Source organism: Eleutherodactylus coqui, chromosome 2 (assembly GCF_035609145.1).
Source record: "Eleutherodactylus coqui strain aEleCoq1 chromosome 2, aEleCoq1.hap1, whole genome shotgun sequence".
NCBI classification, from domain to species: Eukaryota; Metazoa; Chordata; class Amphibia; order Anura; family Eleutherodactylidae; genus Eleutherodactylus; species Eleutherodactylus coqui.
In genome coordinates this window covers 245,107,504-245,127,358 of record NC_089838.1, presented here as the reverse complement: position 1 = coordinate 245,127,358, position 19,855 = coordinate 245,107,504, and the positions used below count along the sequence as shown (strand labels likewise).

Here is a 19,855-nt window from a genome sequence, read left to right as displayed (position 1 = left end):
GATATTTTGACACATAATGTTTTTATGAAAAAGACCACGTTTTTTCTGCAGAAACACTGCAGCCAGATATGATCTGTAGGTCACTGTGAGTTACGAAGTACAAAGATGCAAGTTTTTTTAGGGCATTTTTCCTCATCTTTCCTGTGTGTATTTTTTGTGTTTGTGGTTTCTTTTTTCACCAAATGCACCAAGACCAATGCTAGTAAAAAAACAACTCATGAAGTTTATGGCAATTTTACATCCCCAAAAAACTAACACAAAAGCAGTGTATTTGAAAAAAGCTTAGGGTGAATTTTCCACTTTTCTGCAGACATTTCACAGAAATGCTGCAGATTCACAATGCAAACGGTGTAATCTGCAGCAACTGAATTGCAAAATCACATCAGAGTTCATGTGTAAGACGTGGATTTGTTTGTGGTGGATTTTTACCCCATGTGTAAATCCACCCTTATAGAGAAACATTTTGAAACGTTAGTAGTGACCTTTTACTTATTGGATCCACTACAACTCACTACAATTAAAGGTTTTATACAATTTCTCCAGAATTCACACGCCATTCCTGTCTATTCCTGTTTTGTCTCCAGATAAGCTAACATTCATTGGATATAAAGGACGTTTCCAGCCTATTTGGACCAAGTTGGTTACAAACACAGAGGCTGCAAAAATCTATCAAGTTGTCCCTTTTCCTGTGGAAAGAAAGATGCAATTATGAAGCTGAATGGATGAAGTTTTACCACTGTTATTATTTCCTGGCAGGGGAGGATTGAAGACATTGGCACAACATGTCAGAACGCACAACCTTTCCTCCCAATCACCCTGCCCAGAGTCTGCTTGTGTTGTACACATTATACCTGGGTGCCCACCGCCTTCTTGTACCCGCCGTGCCAGGCTCCCATGTGTTCCGTACAGCACTAGCATTGAAGAGAATTGTCGTTAGCACATAGAATATGTTTCCTACATATAATAATTTGATTCCTTGGGGGATTCATATGTATCCTCGTTGTGTTCACACTACATTGCCAGATTATAATTCACGAATTCTGCTTTATTTTGGCAATGAAGTTGTTCAGGTTTAAACTGATTGTTTGCATCAAACAGGATTTCAAGGATATTCGATATTTTATTTGTAACACCTAAGTTCTCTAACCAGTTTCTGCCAAAACAACCTTTGACATTAAGGTGTAAGGTCTGTCTAGTAAATGCAGGGTTACATTTTCACATTGAAATACCAAAAGGACCAAAGTCTTACAAAGAGCATAAAGATGTGGTGCCTCTAATATGTTGTGGTTATATCGGTGGACATTGCCATCTGGTATGACATAGGCGGAGTTCATTTCAATTTCTGCCGCATGTGTAGACAGCAGACTTTCTCCAGCCTTCTGCCCAAAGCTTCCTGTTTTAAAGCAAACATTTACATTTTCCTTTCGTACATGCAACTTTCAGGGAAATAACTATAATGTTAACCAGAGATGTATAGGTAAAGTAGCATATAGTGAGGGTATGGAAAGGGCAAGCTGTATACTTCATTACATGGACAGTCAGATGGTTCTGTTGATGTCTAGACTAGGCCTATTGATAGGCGTCTAAATACAAGATCCAATATAGTTCATTCACTTTAATATGTATCCTAATGTAAGACAGTGTTATCTTTCTAGTATGACGTGAAGGTGCAACACCCATTGTACTTGGTGAATGATTGATATGGCATTAGAACATTTTTGTACAAACTAGCTCTATTAATAATTTAACCTTACAGTTTGTGTAAAGTCAATCTCTAAGGGCGAACTCACCGGTGGCAGACTTGTTGCACAAATTTCTGCAATTCTTCCATTCAGTTGAATGTGGCTTGCAGAAATCCATGTGTTTGCCACCAAAACCACTCCATTCAGACATATGGAAAAAGGTACATTCACATGGCCAATAGCGAGTCAAGTCCGAGATTCATGGGTGTGAATCACATCGCACATAATAATTACCAGGCTGAACCTGCAAGTGGCGTGCTGCCGGGAAATTAGCCCTTTTACATGAGCATTAACGGTGCCTGCGTAACAGCGCCATAAGTCTAGAACTACACCTAGACCTTTTATTTTTTAATCACCACATGGTGAGATTTCTGAGCAATTTTAAAAAGCAGAAGTTGTTTTTCCTCCATAATAAAAATAGCTTGAAATCTCTTACAAATCCTTCTTAAGGTCCGCACCAAAATCCATGCCATTTGGTGAGGATTTTGACACGGATCCACAGCAGATTTCACCTATTTGATTAAAGAGGTGAAGTCTGCTGCAGATCAGAATTAAAATCCACAACAGAATCTGCAGCACATTTTACCCTTTCAATTGAAGAGGTGAAGAACCCAGTCATTATCTGCAGCAATGGTGGATTTTGCCATGGATTTTGATGCTGAATTTGATGTGGATTTTGGTGCAGATTTTCCAATGTGGAAACTCCGAACACAATCCGCTATTTGTGAACGTACCTTTAGGGTATGTTCAATCAGCGGAATTCACTCTGGAAATTTCCATGTGAATTCTGCCTTAAAAACGTGTCAAAATCTGCTGCTTTCAGCTGCATTTTTTCGTGCGGATCTGAACACAGAATTTGCCCTGTCAATGGGTAAAACCCACGCGTGGAGTTGTGATAAGGAGAATGTCACTTCTTGACGGAGAAATATGATTTTCCACATCAGAATTCTGTTGGCGGCTTTTGCCCATTGACAGATCAAATTCTGCATGTGGATCCGAAGCAGAAAACTGGATTTTGACACCTTTTTTTAGGCGGAATTCATGTGGAAAATTCTGTAGTGAATTCTGCCGTGTGAACATACATTTAAGGCCACCTTCACACATAGCGTAAAAACTTCGGATTTATAGAAAAATAGCAATTATAGCATTACCTTTTAAAATTATTTTTATGGTGTTCACCATGCGAAATGAACAACAAAATCTGTTCATTGTTTGGGTTGCTATGAATGTGGTAATACTTTCTATGTGTTGCTACTTTAACATCTTTTTTTGGTATTTTATCCATTTAAAACTGTTTTTTGTAGAGAAAAATGCATATTTTTCTACACTGGATTTTTCTCTTTCAATTAAACTTCACCATAGAATTCTTTCATTGCAATGCAGTGACTAAATTCCACGGTCAATATCTGCACCAAAATCTGCATCAAAATCCACATGCGGCTAAAGGCCCATGTAGACACAACGATTATCGCTCAAAATTCTTTTAAAAGCCATCTTTTCAGCGATAATCGTCGTGTCTAAATGTGCCCATCTTTCAGTTTTCTGCCGTATGACGGTCTTCAGTTTGTCTTGAAAACTGTTGTTCGGCAGAACAGCTGATAAGACGGACGGCAAGCTGTGCTCTGCTCGGGGATTGCTGAGAACAGCTGATTGTATTGTCTCAGCTGTTCTCAGCTGTCGGCCCCGCCGGCAGAACAAAAGGTATTTATTCAGAGGACAGTGGCTCACATTAGTCAGGCATTAGTAACAATTAGGATATTGTGCAAAATAATCGCTCAAAAGCCATCTAATGAGCGATCATCTGTGTGTCTGATTAGGCCTTAAGGGTATGTTCACACAGTGGGATTCACCGTGGAATTTTCTGCATGCTTTGCACATTTAGATGTGGATTTAGCCAATGCGGATTTACTGCAGGATTTCCTCTGCAGAAAGTCTGCAATGAATACACAATATGTGAAAGTAGCCTTAAAAATGTAAAAAAGAAAGTCTTACTGCAAAAGTCTAGGTGTAGCCCTGCCCTTAGGTTATAGATTATACCTTAATGATAACTGTAAAATGACATTCTAGCCCAGCGTGAGGGACCCAAACGCTGGCTTATTTTGGGGGGAGGGATTATATTTCATATATATGTTTTTGATGTGTGAACATGCAATGCATGGGGTCACAATGAGTGAGTAGCCTGCACCTCAAACGAAATGTCATAATTGTTAGGTCTAGTCTTCTACAATAACATACAACTACTACTAAATCCTTACACGGAGGATAAATGACGATGCCTAACATTTCAGCAGACAAACGGTTAATAACCAACATTTCAGCATTCCAAACAATATCAGTATAGTCAACTTTTGTATAATATATCGTTGTTTACTTCGTGTCGTCCTGAAGTATCATACCGTTCTTTTGGCATAGTGTGCTCATTAAGAGAACAGTCACTAGTTTTGCTTATACTTTAGGGACTACGGCATTTTCTGTTTTTGCTTTGCACTATTAGGTAATTACGCTTCCTAGTTTTAAAACCACTTGAAATTGCCCTAGTCGCTCTCTGAAATAGTTGTGTAAAAGGTTGTTGACGTGGACACATTCATTTGCCCAAACAAGCTTTGCGAGTGGGATTTATAGACAAACCGCAGCGCACAAGAATCAGTAACATGGTATTTCCTAGTACACAATCTTAGCGTTTTATGATACAATTTTGTCTCGTCTCTCTGTTTTCCACTCACCGAAATAGCTGGTCTTTTTTCGGAGATAGATGTAAAAGTACTGTAAAGTGTTTTGTATGTATGCAATATTTCGTATCGACTTCATGTGAAACAAAAAAAAAAGAAAAATATATATTTTGTATTTATTTATTCATCTGGATGCCAGGGATGGACTAGATGTGTCATTATCCTGTGATTGTATAGGATTCACTATGTATGGATGATTTTAGATGACCTTTTTGTAAATCAGGATTTTGATTATTTGCAAATTTAGAGACGTTTATATCAGCATTTGTTGTCTGTGTTTACTCACAATAAAGATATGCTAAATTGTCTCCATGTTCTCAGTACATTCACATCTCTGTCCATTATGGCACCAAGAGCCTGTAGATAGGCACAGCACCTACTCAACCAATCCACTACAGCAGTGTCGTCCTGGAGGTTTACACACACAAAAGCCAGTTTAACCCCTTCACTCCTCAGGCATTTTCATTGTCATTTTTTCAGCCCTGCTTTCCAAGAGCTATGACTTTTTATTTTGCTGTCAACATAGCCGTAGGAGGGCTTGTTTTTCCACATTTATTTTGAATTGGTACCAATGAATGTTGGGTGAAATGCAAAAATATGCAATTGCACCATTGTTCTTTGGGTTTTATTTTAAGGGCATTCGTGGTGCTATAAAAATTACTTCTGAGGATCAGCGATACCGAATTTATATTCTTGTTTTACTACTTTTTAAAAAATAAAACTATACTCTGTGATCATATTTGGAAACCCCATGACTTTTTTATTTTTTCCTTGAGGGCGATGTGTGAGGGCTCCTTTTTTGTGGGGTGAGCTGTAGTTTTTATTGGTTCTATTCTGGGGTGCATGTAAATTTTTACATTTTTTTTTTGAGGTAGTGTGACCGAATAATTTTCTTTTTCTGAGCAGTGTTCATAATGAAGAAACACTAATTTCATGTTTTAGTGGTTAGGACTTTTACAGACGCTACAATGCCAATTATGTTTTTTCCTTAATTCTTTAAACTTCAAAACATTGAAAAGGGTTAATTTTTTATATTTTTGTATATTAAAAATGTTATTAACTTATTTTTACAATTTTTTACTATTCCCCATAGGAGACTTGAACCTGTGATCATCTGATCCCTTGTAGAATAGACGGCAATACTTCTGTATTGCAGTCTATTGTACTTTTAGCATTTCTCTATTAAGCCTTGCAGGGCTTAAAAGGCTTAATTCCAAGTCAGCTCTGGGAGCTTTCACTAGGTCCTGGACTGCTATAGCAACCATCAAGTCGCTGTGATAGCATGGGGGCTATGAAGTGGGTTTCCCCCCTCCCACCCGTTACTAACCGCTTTGATGTGTGGTTAGCATTGACCTTCGCAACTGAGGGGTTAAATGGCCATGATCTGTGCTAGCGCAGATCGCGACTGTTGCTGGCAGGTGTCAGTTTTTTTACATTCTTGTCACCTGCCAGTTATGGACCAAGCTTGGCTACTAGCTCATTCAATACACCCTCCAGTACCTGAGGGCTTACATGTATACCCTTTTGTGCAAAGGGGTTAAAAATGTATTGCTAAATTAAAACTTCATGGTATGTTAGTAGGAAATGTGTGAACATCTGGACCCCATCCCATCCCATGAATGGACCAGTTTCATTCCCAACCAGTCATTCAAGTGCTTTCACTCGAGAGTTCCTCTAGCTCCCATTCATTCATAACCCACTTCTCTTTTTATTAGAGTGGCCATATATCATTATTATATATTTTATAACAAATTTAACATCCATATGAAGTACAAAAGGGGTTAAATGTATAATATATAAACACATGATAAAAACAAGCAAATACAAAATGTATGAACTTATAGAGTAAAGGACTGGTACAGAAGAAGAGGCTACCCCACCCATGAGGGCAAAAAGGGGTTGTCCAGATGTAAACTGCAGATGAGACCAAAAAAAGGATTGCATGCTCACCACCTCACTCCATCTGGCACCCATTTCCAAATCCGTCCTGATTCTCTCGTCAAGAGGCAGCTTCACCTCACAGTCCACCACGGCAATCCTTATCAGATGCGTACAAAAATGAGAAAAATGCTGTTGTGAACTGTGGATGGCCTAGATCCACAGGATAGGCCATCAATGGAAGATGCTGCCTGGAATCCCCACCAATCAGCTATTTGCAGGGCCACTATCCTTCTGTACTGAGCTGATTTCTGCAGAAAGCAGACAGCTCAATTCTGACTGCAGTGGCCAGACTAGATATTACAAGTAATGTTCACATTGAAGTAAATAGGGACTTTGCCTGTCATACCAAGCCTGGCCACTGCAGTGGGAACGGAGCTGTCTCTTTCTTATAGAAATCAGCTCAGTGCACAAGCGCACTGTTTTTCTGAGCAGCTAATTGGCAGGGATTCTGGGCAACAGACCCCACCGATCAACTATCAATGGCCTATACTAAGGATAAGCTATTGGTAGTTTATCGGTGGATGACCCCTTAAAATTCATAAGGGAAAGGGAAGATACAATAGGTGAAGGTAGACATTACTTATACAGTTGTGAAGACAGGGTTTTTGCAGGCTGCAAGCTTTTCTGAAGAGGAAGGTCTAAAGAGACATAGAAAATTGATGGCAGAAAAAGAGCACATGGTCCATGTAGTGCACCCTTATATGATTTCCTTTTTACTTCACTCTTAGCATATAGATCTATGCTTATCCCAGACATGCTTGTATTCAGCCAGGTTGGGTGATGGGAAAGTGATGTGTTAAGAAGGCAAATTCCAGTGTATGAGTTATGCACAGGAGAAATCTTGGAGATGAGGCTGTGAGAAAGAGACAAGAGAAGACTACAGGAGGTCTTCTAAGAATCAGAGATTACATGTAAGGAGCCAGCAGGAGATAAGAGCAGAGATGTATGAGAGGACAGCTAAAAATGAATTCGCTGGGCAATAACCAAAAGAAAGACTAGCAGTAGAGGTATAAGGGAAGAGTTAACTTTAATAGGCAGTGGAGATGAGGATAGACTGCAGGAGTGCAAGAGTATTAGAAAGAAAACCACAGAAGAGGATGTTGCAGTAGTCTAGGAGGTATATGATAAAAGCATTTAAGAGTATTTTTGTTGACTCAAGATTAAGGAGAGCGCAGATTCATGAACCAGGCAGATAGTTTATACAGCTGGTGAAATCACATGAGCACCAACATTCACTGTCCTGCAGTATGAGAGAATGGAAAGACTGTATTCACCACATAAAGGGTTTCCTTGCCATAAGTACTCCCACGCAGTCCAGTTCTTGCCTGAATGTCTGCGCTGGCCACTGAATCAGAGTGTTGCCAGCCTTATTACCCATTAAACCTAAAGTAACAGCAATAAAAATGTAACTACATTTGCAGAATATCTGTTTTATAGCCATATTACATCTTGCTCCTGTGAAGATTGAACTACTGAGATTAAATGAGACCATCTTAGCTTTCCCTTGATGCTCTCTGTAACGTAAATCTTGACACTCTTGAAACCAGGTTATCCTTCTGCCCTCTCCTTATGGAAGAAAAGATATGGCATAAGCCTTGGCAGCGAGGGGCATCTACTTGGCCAGGATGAGCACAGCATTGTTATGGGACAAGTTATAACATAGATATTATGCCCCTTCATCCAACACCACCTATAGCAGTCCACTTTCTACTAAAAGCAAAACAAAACACCCAATATAACTATTACATAAATATCATATTCAAAGAGATCAAACTGGTGTCAATGTGATAAGTAGCAAAAGTATAAATGATTTAATTAAAATGACGCTGTTGTGCTGAAAAATCACTCTAAAGTGCTGGTCACTAGAGGTCTCCCTTCCTTTTACTTTGATGTCTACTGTCTGTTGTCAAGTAAAGTCTGTCTCTAGGAAGAGACACCAAGATGGATTAACGAAAGTGTTGTCTCATGCTGTCCATAGAAATAGAATTTTCAGAGTGCGGAGGAGTAGAAAGAGCTGCAGAGTTCGACAGAAGCACAAAAAACTCACAATTACTGGAATCACATCTACACTGCTCAGTACTGCTCCATAACATCCTCCATGATTGTGTAATTTTTCTGTGTGTGCTACAGACAGGTAGGGAGCAGAATCTGTTGTTTTCTCCTTGTGCAGTGTGTGGGAAACATCAGAGCAGTAGCCTCCACCCATCAGCTCATATAATGGCCAAAATAGCGTCAGTCATTATGTACACACACAGCCATTTATTATAAAAAGTCACCTGAAAGTTAAGGGCAAAGGCCAAATCAGGTGTGTTGAAGAAAAAAAAAATGAAAGAATGTGTGAAACGAGTTTCACTAGAAAGGTGCTAGCGACCAGATAGATCCACCAAATGGTACTCAAGAGGAGTAAGTGGAGAAACAATACTGGTATTTAGGCTCTGCAAGAAAGTTCGACAGACTTCTCCTGGTGCTCCCTGGATAGGCTTCCCATGCCTTTTGGTACCACTAGCGCTTTTTAGTCAACATTCTCCAGCCTCAAGAGTGATGTCTTCCCCAGCCTGACTGATGAAGGGGCCTACCCTGAAATGCATATCTGCTGGTTTTAATTGATATAATAAAAGAGAAGTTGGATAATTTTATCCCACTGTCTGTCGAATTTTATTGGAGAGCAGCACCTAAATACCAGCATTGTTTCTCTATTCACCTGAATGTTAAGGAACATTTTAAGTTTACTTTTTTGACATATCATATAAACTCGCCAGCAATATTATAGCAGGGTAATTTGTTTTATCCCAGCTCAGTTGTAGCCATACATTTTAAACCCTTTTAATGTGTCATGTGATCTTAGTTTTATTGCAGTGTCCCACAGCGACCAGGACACGAGGCCCACACTGGCGGGGTAGAGTTGGTACTTGTCATGGTGGCTCTACCAGACTCCTCCCTAGAGGAACGCATGGAACCTGAGCCAAGGCACCGCCAGGCCTCTTCCAGCTGTGCAATACACATAACAGTGGCAGTGTTATTACCCACGCAGGCTGATAAGTGTTGCTACTAATGAGGAAAGGCCAATAAATATGTGAGATGTAACCCTTGTGATTACTAGGTCACCAGCTCAAGGACTGTAGGGAAAGAGGAGCCTGTATATAAGGATGCATAGCAGGGCTACTGCTCATAGCCACTCTGTTAGAAAACTAACAGCATCTGAAGCAGAAAGACACAGCTGAGACGTTATCTTAGCCATGATATAATAATCTTTATGTATATAGTGACAACATATTGCGCAGCGCTTACAAAACAGGGGAGAACAGATACAAGAAACAAAGATATAAAAACCACGGTTACATGTAGTAATCAGTTGATGGAAACAGTAGGTGTGAGGGTCCTGCTAAAATGAGCTTACATACTACAGATAATGGGGTGATATAGAAGGTAAAGGGGTAGAGATATGCAAAGTATGGCAAGGTGGAGAGTGTGGGATGCTATACACATAGACAATGGTCAGACCTAAGTGGTGGTTGAATTGGTATGACTGCAGGGGTGGTTAATTATGGCTAGCAGGGATCAGTAGGACAGGGACCATGTTACCAGGCGGAGGAAAGAAGGCTTTGGTTTAGGAGATAGGGTATGCCTCCCTGAAGAGGTGCATTTTTAGAGCACGTCTGAAGTTTTGTGTGCCTAGATATTTTTGGGTAGCGCATTCCAGAAGACTGGTGCTGCTCTGGAGAAGTCTTGGAGGCGGGAATGAGAGGTTTGAATTAAAAGGGCACTTAATATGATCTCATTAGTGCAGCGGAGGGTGCGGACTGGGTGGTGGATTGAGATGGGGGATGCAATGTAGGGCGGCTCGGTGCTATGCAGAGCTTTATGGATGAAAGTAGTGAGTTTTAATTGAATTCTGTATTTGATGGGCAGCCAGTGCAGTGACTGGTACAGGGCAGAGGCATCTGAGTAGTGGCTGGACAGGAAGATGAGCCTGGCTGCCGCATTCAGGATGGATTGGAGAGAGGAGAGTCCAGTGCAGGGGAGGCCGATCAGCAGCGAGTTGCAATAATCGAGCCAGGAGTGGATGAAAGCAACAGTGAGCGTTTTTAGCGTGTCCACAGTGAGAAAGGTGCAGATTCTTGCAATGTTTTTGAGGTGCAGGTGATATGTTTGGGCCAGAGGCTAGATATAGAGGGGAAAGGAGAGATTGGAGTTGAATATAACCCCAAGACATAGGGCATGCTGTCTGGGATTTATGGTGATGCCACACACAGATAGAGATGTCAGGATGAGTTCGGTTAGCAGAGTGCGGAAACACCAGTAGGTCAGTTTTTGAGAGGTTCAGTTTTAGCTAGAGAGAAGACATAGTTTTAGAGACAGCAGACAGAGAGTCGGTAGTGTTCTGGAGGAATGTTGCTGTGATGTCACGGGAAGAGGTGTATAACTGGGTATCATCAGCATACAGATGGTACTGAAGGCTAAATTTCCTGATGGTTTGTACAATAGGGGCTATTTAGATGGAGAGGAGGAGGGGGCCGAGGACCGAACCCTAGGGGACCCCAACAGCAAGGGGAAGGAGAGGGAAGGTAGAGCCAGCAAAGGAGAAGCTGAAGGAGTTGTCAGATAGGTAGGAGGAGAAACAGGAGAGAGCAGTGTTCTTTAGTCTGATGGAGGAGTTTGTGGTCAACAGTGACAAATGCTGCAGAGAGATCGAGGAGGATCAGTAAGGCATAGTCACCCCTCGATTAGGCTGTCAGGAGGTCGTTCGACACTTTAGTCAGGGCGTTTTCTGTCGAGTGTAGAGGGCGGAAGCTGGACTGTAGGGGTCGAGAAGAGAGTTTTCTGATTGATACGGTAGCTTATAAGGCGGGAGTAAACCAGGCGTTCTAATAGTTTGCAGATGAAGGGGAGATTTGAGATGGGTCGGAGGTTGGCAGCATCAGTCAAGTCAAGAGTCAGAGTCAGAATATGATAGCATGTTTGAATGAGGAGGGGAAAATGCCAGAGGTCAGAGAGAGGTTAAATATAGTGCTGAGATGGGAGATAACCAACGGGGAGAGGGATCGGAGGCGGTGTGATGGGAGAGGCTCGCCAGCGTAGGTGGTGGGGCAAGCAGAGGAAAACAACCTGGAGACTTCTTCCTTTGTCATTGGTCTGAGTACAGAGAGTGAGCAAGAGCTAGATGCAGTACTGATGAGACAAGGGTCGGGGATAGTCTGGGATTGGGAGGTTATTTCCTGCCGGATGTTGTCGATTTTCTTTTTGAAATAATATGTATACATTGGGGAAGATTTAATGAGAGATTTAATAAACTATTTATGTCAGCTTGTGTATAAGAGTCACAAATGTTGGTGCATGCCATATTTGCATCAAGATTTGTGACTTTTACGTTTTCTCACCACTTTTCAAAAACTGGGCTGACTTAGCAGGGAGGGACACGGTCTCCGATGGCCCGTAAGATTTACTATATGCCAGAACTTGCTGTAAACTATAGTAAAAAACCTATGCCAACACATAGCTGGCACTAATTTCAGTTTAACAAGCCAATTTTAATCCCCTATGGAGAATTAAAAAAGGAAAAGAAAATGTAACTAGGGCAGAAAAATAAAAGATATTAAAATTTAAAAAAAACCTCTTCCCATTTTTAACATAAAAAATCCACATGTAATGCTGCGGCGTCCACAAAAGTCTGATCTATTAAAATAATGCATTATTTATCCCATACGGTTTATTTATCCTGCACGGTAAACACTGTCAGGAAAAAAAATGCAGAACACCAGAATTGCGCATAAAATTTTTTTAATAAAAAACAATCCCAAGGTTGTATGGAATCCAAAATGCTATAAAAGGCAATAAAAAAACTGTCATTTGTGCCCTATTATGCTCTCCTCCACACCAGGAGGAGAGGATAATAGGGCACAAATGACAGTTAGGGCTTATTCACATGAGCGTATATCGGCTGCCGTTTTCACGACTGGCCTCCTCACTATTACGAATAAGCCCTTACGGTGAATGCACATGCGTGGATTAGAATTGCAAAATCCAGAGCAAATACCACCCATAACACGCAATGCAAAAATGATTGATGAATGGCTGTGCGCTGCCTGTGATTGGCTGAGCGCTCAGCCAATCAGCACAGCCCTTTCAGGAGGCGTGGATTTTTAAATCTCCGCCTGCTGAAAGAGCTTCACAGCAGTGTCGGGGAGCCAGCCGGAGGACACGCTTGAGCGGTGGAGAGGTTAGTATATATTTTTTCACCACCTAGAGATGATTTCAGGTAAGAGCTTATATTTCAAAATCATGTATTAGTAATGGAAATGCCAGGGATTTTCCGCAGCGGGAAATGCTGTTGCAAAATTTGTCACATTTCTGCATCACAACCTGCGTCAAAATCCTCACTGCTGCACATATCCCTTACCCGGCTAGTGCTATTGAGTGCCACCACTGCTGTTCAGGTGCTCTGTACACTTCTGCATTACCTGACCAGCGGCACTTAGCAGTGCCAGCCAGGTGAAGGGTGTGCGCTGCAGTATGCAACATGAGGTGAGAGGAGCAACCTTGTAGGTTCAAATAAGCTGCAGATCCACTGCTGCATACCAGGCAAAATCCACAGCACTGGTCAGAATTTTGATGTGGTTTTTGATGCAGAAATGCTGTGGATTTTGGCTAGGACTATTCTGCTGCAGGAGATCCACGGCTTTTCTACTACATGTGAAAGCACCCTACTACAGCAACAGAAAAAGTCTAAATTTGCTAGGGCTCAGTCACACGGGCGCATCGGCACCTGAACACCGGCGCCGATGCGCCTGTTTGACTGACAGTTAGAAGACGGCCGTACCTGAAGATGGGCGTCTCTCTGCAGCGCTGACGAAAGAGCACATGACCGGCAATGAAGCCGGTCACATGTTCTTCCTCCCGACGCTGCAGAGAGACGGCCGTCTTCAGGTACGGCCGTCTGCTAGCTGTAGTAACACGGGCGCCAATGCGCCCGTGTGACTGAGCCCTAATACTGACCTGAATAAAGATAATGTCATTTATGCTGCAGCGTGTCTGCTGTAAAAACAAGACTCTCCAAAAATGGTGAAAATGTGTTTTTGTTCCATTTCATCGCACCTATAATTTTTTAACAGTTTTTCAGGACATTATATGGCGTGTTAAATTTCACAGTTGAATAATACAGCCCTTAAGACGGCTACGTCAACTGGAAAATAAAAAAGTTATGATGCTTTGAAAGTGGGAAGGAATAAACAAATGAAAAATGGCTGTGTCCTCAAGCGGGTAAACTTCCTTTCATGCCATGCCAACATACAGCGATCTTCCATGGCACTAAAACCACTGAAGGTGAAGTGAATAACATTCATTGTTTCATGACAACGACACCTGTGAATGGGCAGCAAGTGATCAGTCAGTTATAGAACTTGATGTGTTGGAAGCAGGAAACATGGGTAAGTGTAAGGATCTGAGCAAACTGGAAAGACGACTAGGACAGAGTATCTCCATCATCTTGTGAGGAGTTCATCATATGCAGCAGTGAGAACAACTGGTGAACCAGGGTTCTGGGCATCCAAGGCTGAATGATAGTAATGGTGAGTGAAGGCTCGACCATCTGGTCCAATCCCACAGAAGAGCTACTGTAGCACAGATCACTGAAAAGCTAGTGATGGCCATGATAAAAAAGACATCAGAAGACATCTTGCTGCATAGTCACAGACCGGTTCAAGCACCCATGCTGACTCCTGTACACTGCACAAAGTACCTACAAGGGGCATGTGCTCATTAGAAGTGGTCTGATGGATCACATCAGGTGGATAGCGAGCTGCAGATGTGTCGTTTACCTGGAAAAGAGATGGCACCAGGTTAGGCCCAATCTCGACAGGCGAATGTGATTTGCGGAATCTGCATGGATCACCTGCATGGAAGATCCGCAATTCAAGCCGCCCATAGGGCAACATTGGCGTCTGCACCTGAAATACAGCATGCGGATTTGTTTTGTGGATCTTTGGGTGCGGAAAACAAATCGCAGCATGCTCCATTTCAATGTGGTTCCCGCATGGACGGCTTCCATTGAAGTCAATGGAAGCTGTCCGATCCGCGGGCCGTCCACAGGTGACACTGCAGATGGGCTGCGGATTCCGCTGGAAAGCAGGAGTTTTTTTTTTTAAAGTACTGCGCATGTGTGCCAGCGTGTCAGCCGGTACTCCCGCACACATCCGCAGTACAGAAAAAGGAAGCCCGGATGGGTAAGCAGGGTCTTCGACCGTGGGCATGGTCGGATTCCGCTGCACGCTTCCACATGCGGAATCTGACCCGCACGTGAATATGAGGCCTTACACTGTGGGAAGAAGGCCAGCTAGTGGAGGCAGTGTGATGCTCTGGACAATGTTCTTCTGGGAAATCTTGTATCCTGGCATTCATGTGGATGTTACTCTGACACGTATCACCAACTTACTGTATACAGTGCAGTGGTATCCCCTAATAGCAGAGGACCCTTTCTGCAAAGTAATGTACTCTGCACACTGCAGTAGTGATAACAATAGTCTATGTGTATATATATATAGCACCAATATATTCCGCAGCACTTTTCAAGTCCAAAGGAGCATACACAAAATAAGACGAAAAGCAGATGATTAAAGGAGTTGTCCGGCCACACAGGGTAAAAATTTTTATAATGCTGCTGCTTCCCTTTCAGTAAGGATAGTAACAGACAGCATACTAGGGCTCAAACTGGCCGGCAGATCAGCTGCAATGTCAGTTTATTACCTTAGACTGATCTTCTCTGCAGTTTTCAAAGATGGCGCCTCTGTGCTGCCTTCTCACATGCCCTGCGCCCCCCCCCCCTTGTGCGCGCTCCCGATGGTAGTAAGACATGAAAAGGCAGGATTTCCCTCAGCTCACGTCCTAGCCCTGCCCACGACACGCCCACCTCTATTGAACTGCTCTACAGTCCTCCCCGCCCAGGCCCCGCCCCCTGCTAAAGTAAAGTAAAACATTTCCCCACACACACATGCCCTCATAGTGCCCCTCTCACAATGACCCCCCCCCACACTTCTGTCAGCCAGGTCAATGCACATACACATCACTGCACCCCCCCCCCCCTTCCCCTGCACACATCCATCCATCCATCCATCCATCGATCTCTCCCACTCCACACCCCCCCCCTTCCCCCGGGACTTCTGTCAGCCGGTCCGTGCACACCACACACACATCACTGCCCCCCCCCTTCCCCTGCACACATCCATCCATCCATCCATCCATCCATCGATCTCTCCCACTCCACACCCCACCCCCCTTCCCCCGGGACTTCTGTCAGCCGGTCCGTGCACACCACACACACATCACTGCCCCCCCCCTTCCCCTGCACACATCCATCCATCCATCCATCCATCGATCTCTCCCACTCCACACCCCCCCCCCTTCCCCCGGGACTTCTGTCAGCCGGTCCGTGCACACCACACACACATCACTGCCCCCCCCCCCCCGTGCACACATCCATCCATCCATCCATCCATCCATCTCTCCAACATTTCTCCCCTTCTCCCCTACTCCCCTTCTCCCCTTTCACATACTTTTAAAGTCCCGACGGTCCCGACAGCGGCAGGCAGACACTCACTCCGCTCTGGTATATGAAACCAGGAAGTGAGTGTACTGCGCATGCGCCGACCGGCGGCGCGCGTCCGCTGCGATGAAGAGGTAAAGAGCGCGGTCCCGGCAGAAGAAAGAAGGACTGCGCATGCGCGGAAGGGAAGAGGAGCGTTCCAGCGCCGACGAGAGCTGCTGCCGGCCCGACAAGAAATGCAGAAGATTTCTTGTCGTAACCTGGGACGACCGAGGGTCAACACAGGGGGGGGCACCCCTAAAGGTAAGTCCAAAACTTCTGTTTGCTTCATTTTCCATGCACAATGTATATTACAAAGTGCATGGAAATGGGCAAACAGAAGTAATGAGACCTGATGTTTCTGGCCGGACAACCCCTTTAAGGAACTTAATCGTTCTCAGCACAGTTATAAACACAGCCAAGCAAGCTGATAATGCCAGAACTGAGCCAACCCACAAGAAACGCGCCTGAAACAGTCAGATGAGCGCACAGGGGCCGTGAGTTTAGTTAAGTGCTAGCAGTGGTCTTTCAGGACGATGTGCTGCTGGCCGGGTTGTGGCTGATTCCAGTGTTACTGCCCTGTCCAATGCTGGAGAAAGAGCCCAGAAGGAAGAAGCGCAGGTTCTGGGTTCATCCTCTAATGTCACAGTGAGGTGTAAAGGCCACTTTGCAAGCCCCTACTGTAATTTGCGTCAGCAACTGTAGAAGTGTATAGCCTTCAGCCGTATGTCAGTGTCCACCTTAGACAAGCTGCTGGAGGTTGTACGCCCAGACTGACATAAAGGGACACGCACAAGCGTCAGTGTATCTGTGCTGAGGAACGTCTGCTGGTCACCCTGTGTGTAAAAACTTGGTCAAAAATACTGTAACCACTTCCTACCGCGTTTGCAGCAGCGCTGCAAACGCTCCCCATTCATTTAGATGGGCGATGCATCGTGTTTTAAAATGCTAAAATGCCTAAAAGCAGAACAGACAGCGCTTTAAAAATGCTGTATTTTGGCGCATGTTTGAGGAGCCCCATTGAAATCAATGGTAGCTTTTGACAGAGTTTAGTGCTGCATTTAAAACGCAGTGTTGAACGCTGAAAAGAACGCATGTGTAAGAGTGGTGTTAGACTGATCGACAGCTTGTAACAATAGGCATGAGAGCCCTGCTCACAAGACCTTACAGATTATAAGGAATTGGGGGTGACGCAAGAGGTACAAGCGCAATGCTCCAGGCATCCTTCTTTAAAAGTATAGGGTACTTTTAACAGGTTCTTTCTGGCACCACACTTTGTCCACTTTGCGTGACCTTTGGTGGGTGATTTTGGTGTCACTAGATTTGTGACATCCTCACCACCATCGTAAAATCATAAAATGTGAGTTTGATACATTGAGCGACTTGTGCCTCAGCCAACAGCACCGCTAGGGAGAGTCAAGTGTTGCCAAGCGACGTTCATAGCAGGTTAAGGCCTCATGTCCACGGGGAAAATCGGGCCCGCTCCGTTTCTCCTCTTCGCGGCGGCGTCATCTCCTCTCGTCGCGGCCGGATCTTCATTCTTCGGCTCGGCGGATGTGCACGATGACGTCGGTGACGTGCCCCGCGCATGCGCCGGGCCGAAGCAAAATGATCCGGCCGCGGCTGAGAGAGGATGGCGCGGCGCCGAAGAGAAGAACCGGAGCGGGTAAGTAAAATGTGATTTTTGTGTCCCGCGGATCCGGACGGCTTCCATAGGCTTCAATAGAAGTCCGCGGGAGCCGTCCCCGCGGGAGACCAGCATGAAAATGGAGCATGGTCCAGATTTTTTCATGCTCCATTTTTTTTAAAATCACTTTTATTGACGATCCGCGGGTATTTATCTACCCGCGGGTGGTCAATGCATCCCTATGGGGTGCGGATCCGCGCGCGGGAGAAGAGTTAAAATCCGCTGCGGATTTTAATTCTTCTTTTCCCCGTGGACATGAGCCCTAATACAAAGAATAATGCTTACCAGTTTGACTGTTGCCATGTCTGCAAAACGTGGAAGACCAAGCCGTGGACAGCGAACAGTTTGTCATAAAACGTTTACAACCATTTTCCCAAACATTTTATGTTTGCGTACCAAACCTCGGGTCAGTCTAGTTTATATATAAAGCTGAATGGGCGAGTCACCAGCAGTATCGTATACAGATATGAAGTGCATTAGAATGTAAGGGGTGTGAGAGATACAATGGGAAGAAGGGGGCCAGGTTTCCAAGGAGGAATGTAGGAGCAGGGTAGATGGAGAAGTGTTTATATTAGGGAATATGGTAGGCCTCTCTAAAAAGATGTGTTTTTAGGTCACGCTTAAAACTGCGGGTGTTGGAGATTGACCAGATTGTCCATGGTAGCACATTCCAGAGTACTGGTGCAGTTCTGGAAAAGTCTTGGAGGCAGAAATGACATTTTTTAATTAAAGCGGAACTCAGTCTAAGGGCGAGCACCCACTGGCGTTTGCGTTTTCCGCGGGAAAAAAACGCAGCGTTTTCGCCGCGTTTCCTGCGATTTTTCCGCGCGTTTTTCGCGGCGTTTCTATTAATTTCCATGGAGAAAAATAAGGACACATATGCAACTGACAGATCCTATGTTAAAAACGCAAACGCAACGCAAAAAAAACACCAGTGGACAGGAACACGTTATCTCTATGCCTGTGCAGGAAAAACGAAAAAACGCAAAACGCAGGTAAAAAAACGCCAGTGGGTGCTCGCCCTAAGAAGAGCTCAGAGCATGGGTAGGGTGATAGCCAGAGATGAGGGAGAAGATATCGGGAGGTGCAGCATTGTGGAAGGCTTTATGGGTGAGAGTGATGAGTTTAAATTGTATTCTATAATGAATGGGCACCAGTTGGTGCGGTGACTGGCATAAGGCGTAGGCATCAGTGCAGAGACTGGCACAGGATGGAGGCATCAGTGTAGCAGTTGGACAAATAGATGAGCCTGGCTGTTGCATTCAGGTTAGATTGTAGAGAGGAGAGTTTAGTGAGCTGAAGACCGATCAGCATTGAGTTGTAGTAATTAAGCCGTGAATGGATCAGAACAACAATAAGAGTTTTTGATGTATCCACAGCGAGAAAAGGGTGGATAACTGCTCAGGAATGGTTTGGGGAACATGGCAAAGAGTGCAGGGTGTTGTTTGAACTCCAGATCTCAGTATGATCAGAATCTGCAAAATATGCTGGAAAGCATCACTTACAGGACTTAAAGAGGTTGTACCTGAATTGCAGGTTTTCCTTGTAAGATAGCGGATAACTTGCTGATAGGTGGGAATCATGCATGGTCACTTTTCCTCCCACAGTGACATCAGCATAAATGGATCCACATATTATCAGGCAGGTGTTTTAATGTTATGCATGACTTGTGTATAACAAGCATTAACCCTTTCCAATCCAATTTTGGATTGAGGGTTTCCTAAAAGGCTTTCTCTTTTTGTGAATATACAATGGTGCCATCTGCTGGCTAAAACCAGTATGTGTGCGCCAGAGACGCTCCAACAGGGGAGTTGCTGGCAATAGACGGTGAGAATACCCTGTCAGACTTCATTGGAGCTGTACAAGCTTTGATCAGAATATAGGAAGACGTCAGACAGTGGATTGGAAAGGGTTAATGCGCCTTACATGAGCTGTAGTTTCACAGAACAGTTATAACAAAATTCTTTATTGAATAGTGAAATAGTTAGCAGTAGCTTATAGATATTAAAAACCATATATATAGTTATAGGAACATCCCACAATAGACGACTCCCTATATAAGACATGTTTATTTCTCCCAAAGCCCTATTAAAGGGACAACCTATGATGTGAACCTGGCTCAAAATGAAGCGGGGTATTTTTCTTGTTTGGGTAAAAGAGAAGTGACAATGGAAATAATAAT

At 43.8% G+C, this 19,855-nt stretch overlaps 1 protein-coding gene across 4 annotated transcripts in view; it reads left to right on the top strand.

The window, feature by feature from the left end:
• CEMIP (cell migration inducing hyaluronidase 1) overlaps window positions 1-4,779 on the top strand; it is a 141,850-nt gene extending 137,071 nt beyond the window's left edge. For all 4 annotated transcript variants that reach the window (XM_066592780.1, XM_066592782.1, XM_066592783.1 and 1 more), the window contains one exon: window positions 585-4,779. In XM_066592780.1, coding sequence (XP_066448877.1) covers window positions 585-712 — 128 coding nt within the window. In that variant the 3' untranslated portion in view covers window positions 713-4,779. The remainder of the gene's footprint in view (window positions 1-584) is intronic.
• The last annotated feature ends 15,076 nt before the right edge of the window (window positions 4,780-19,855 follow it).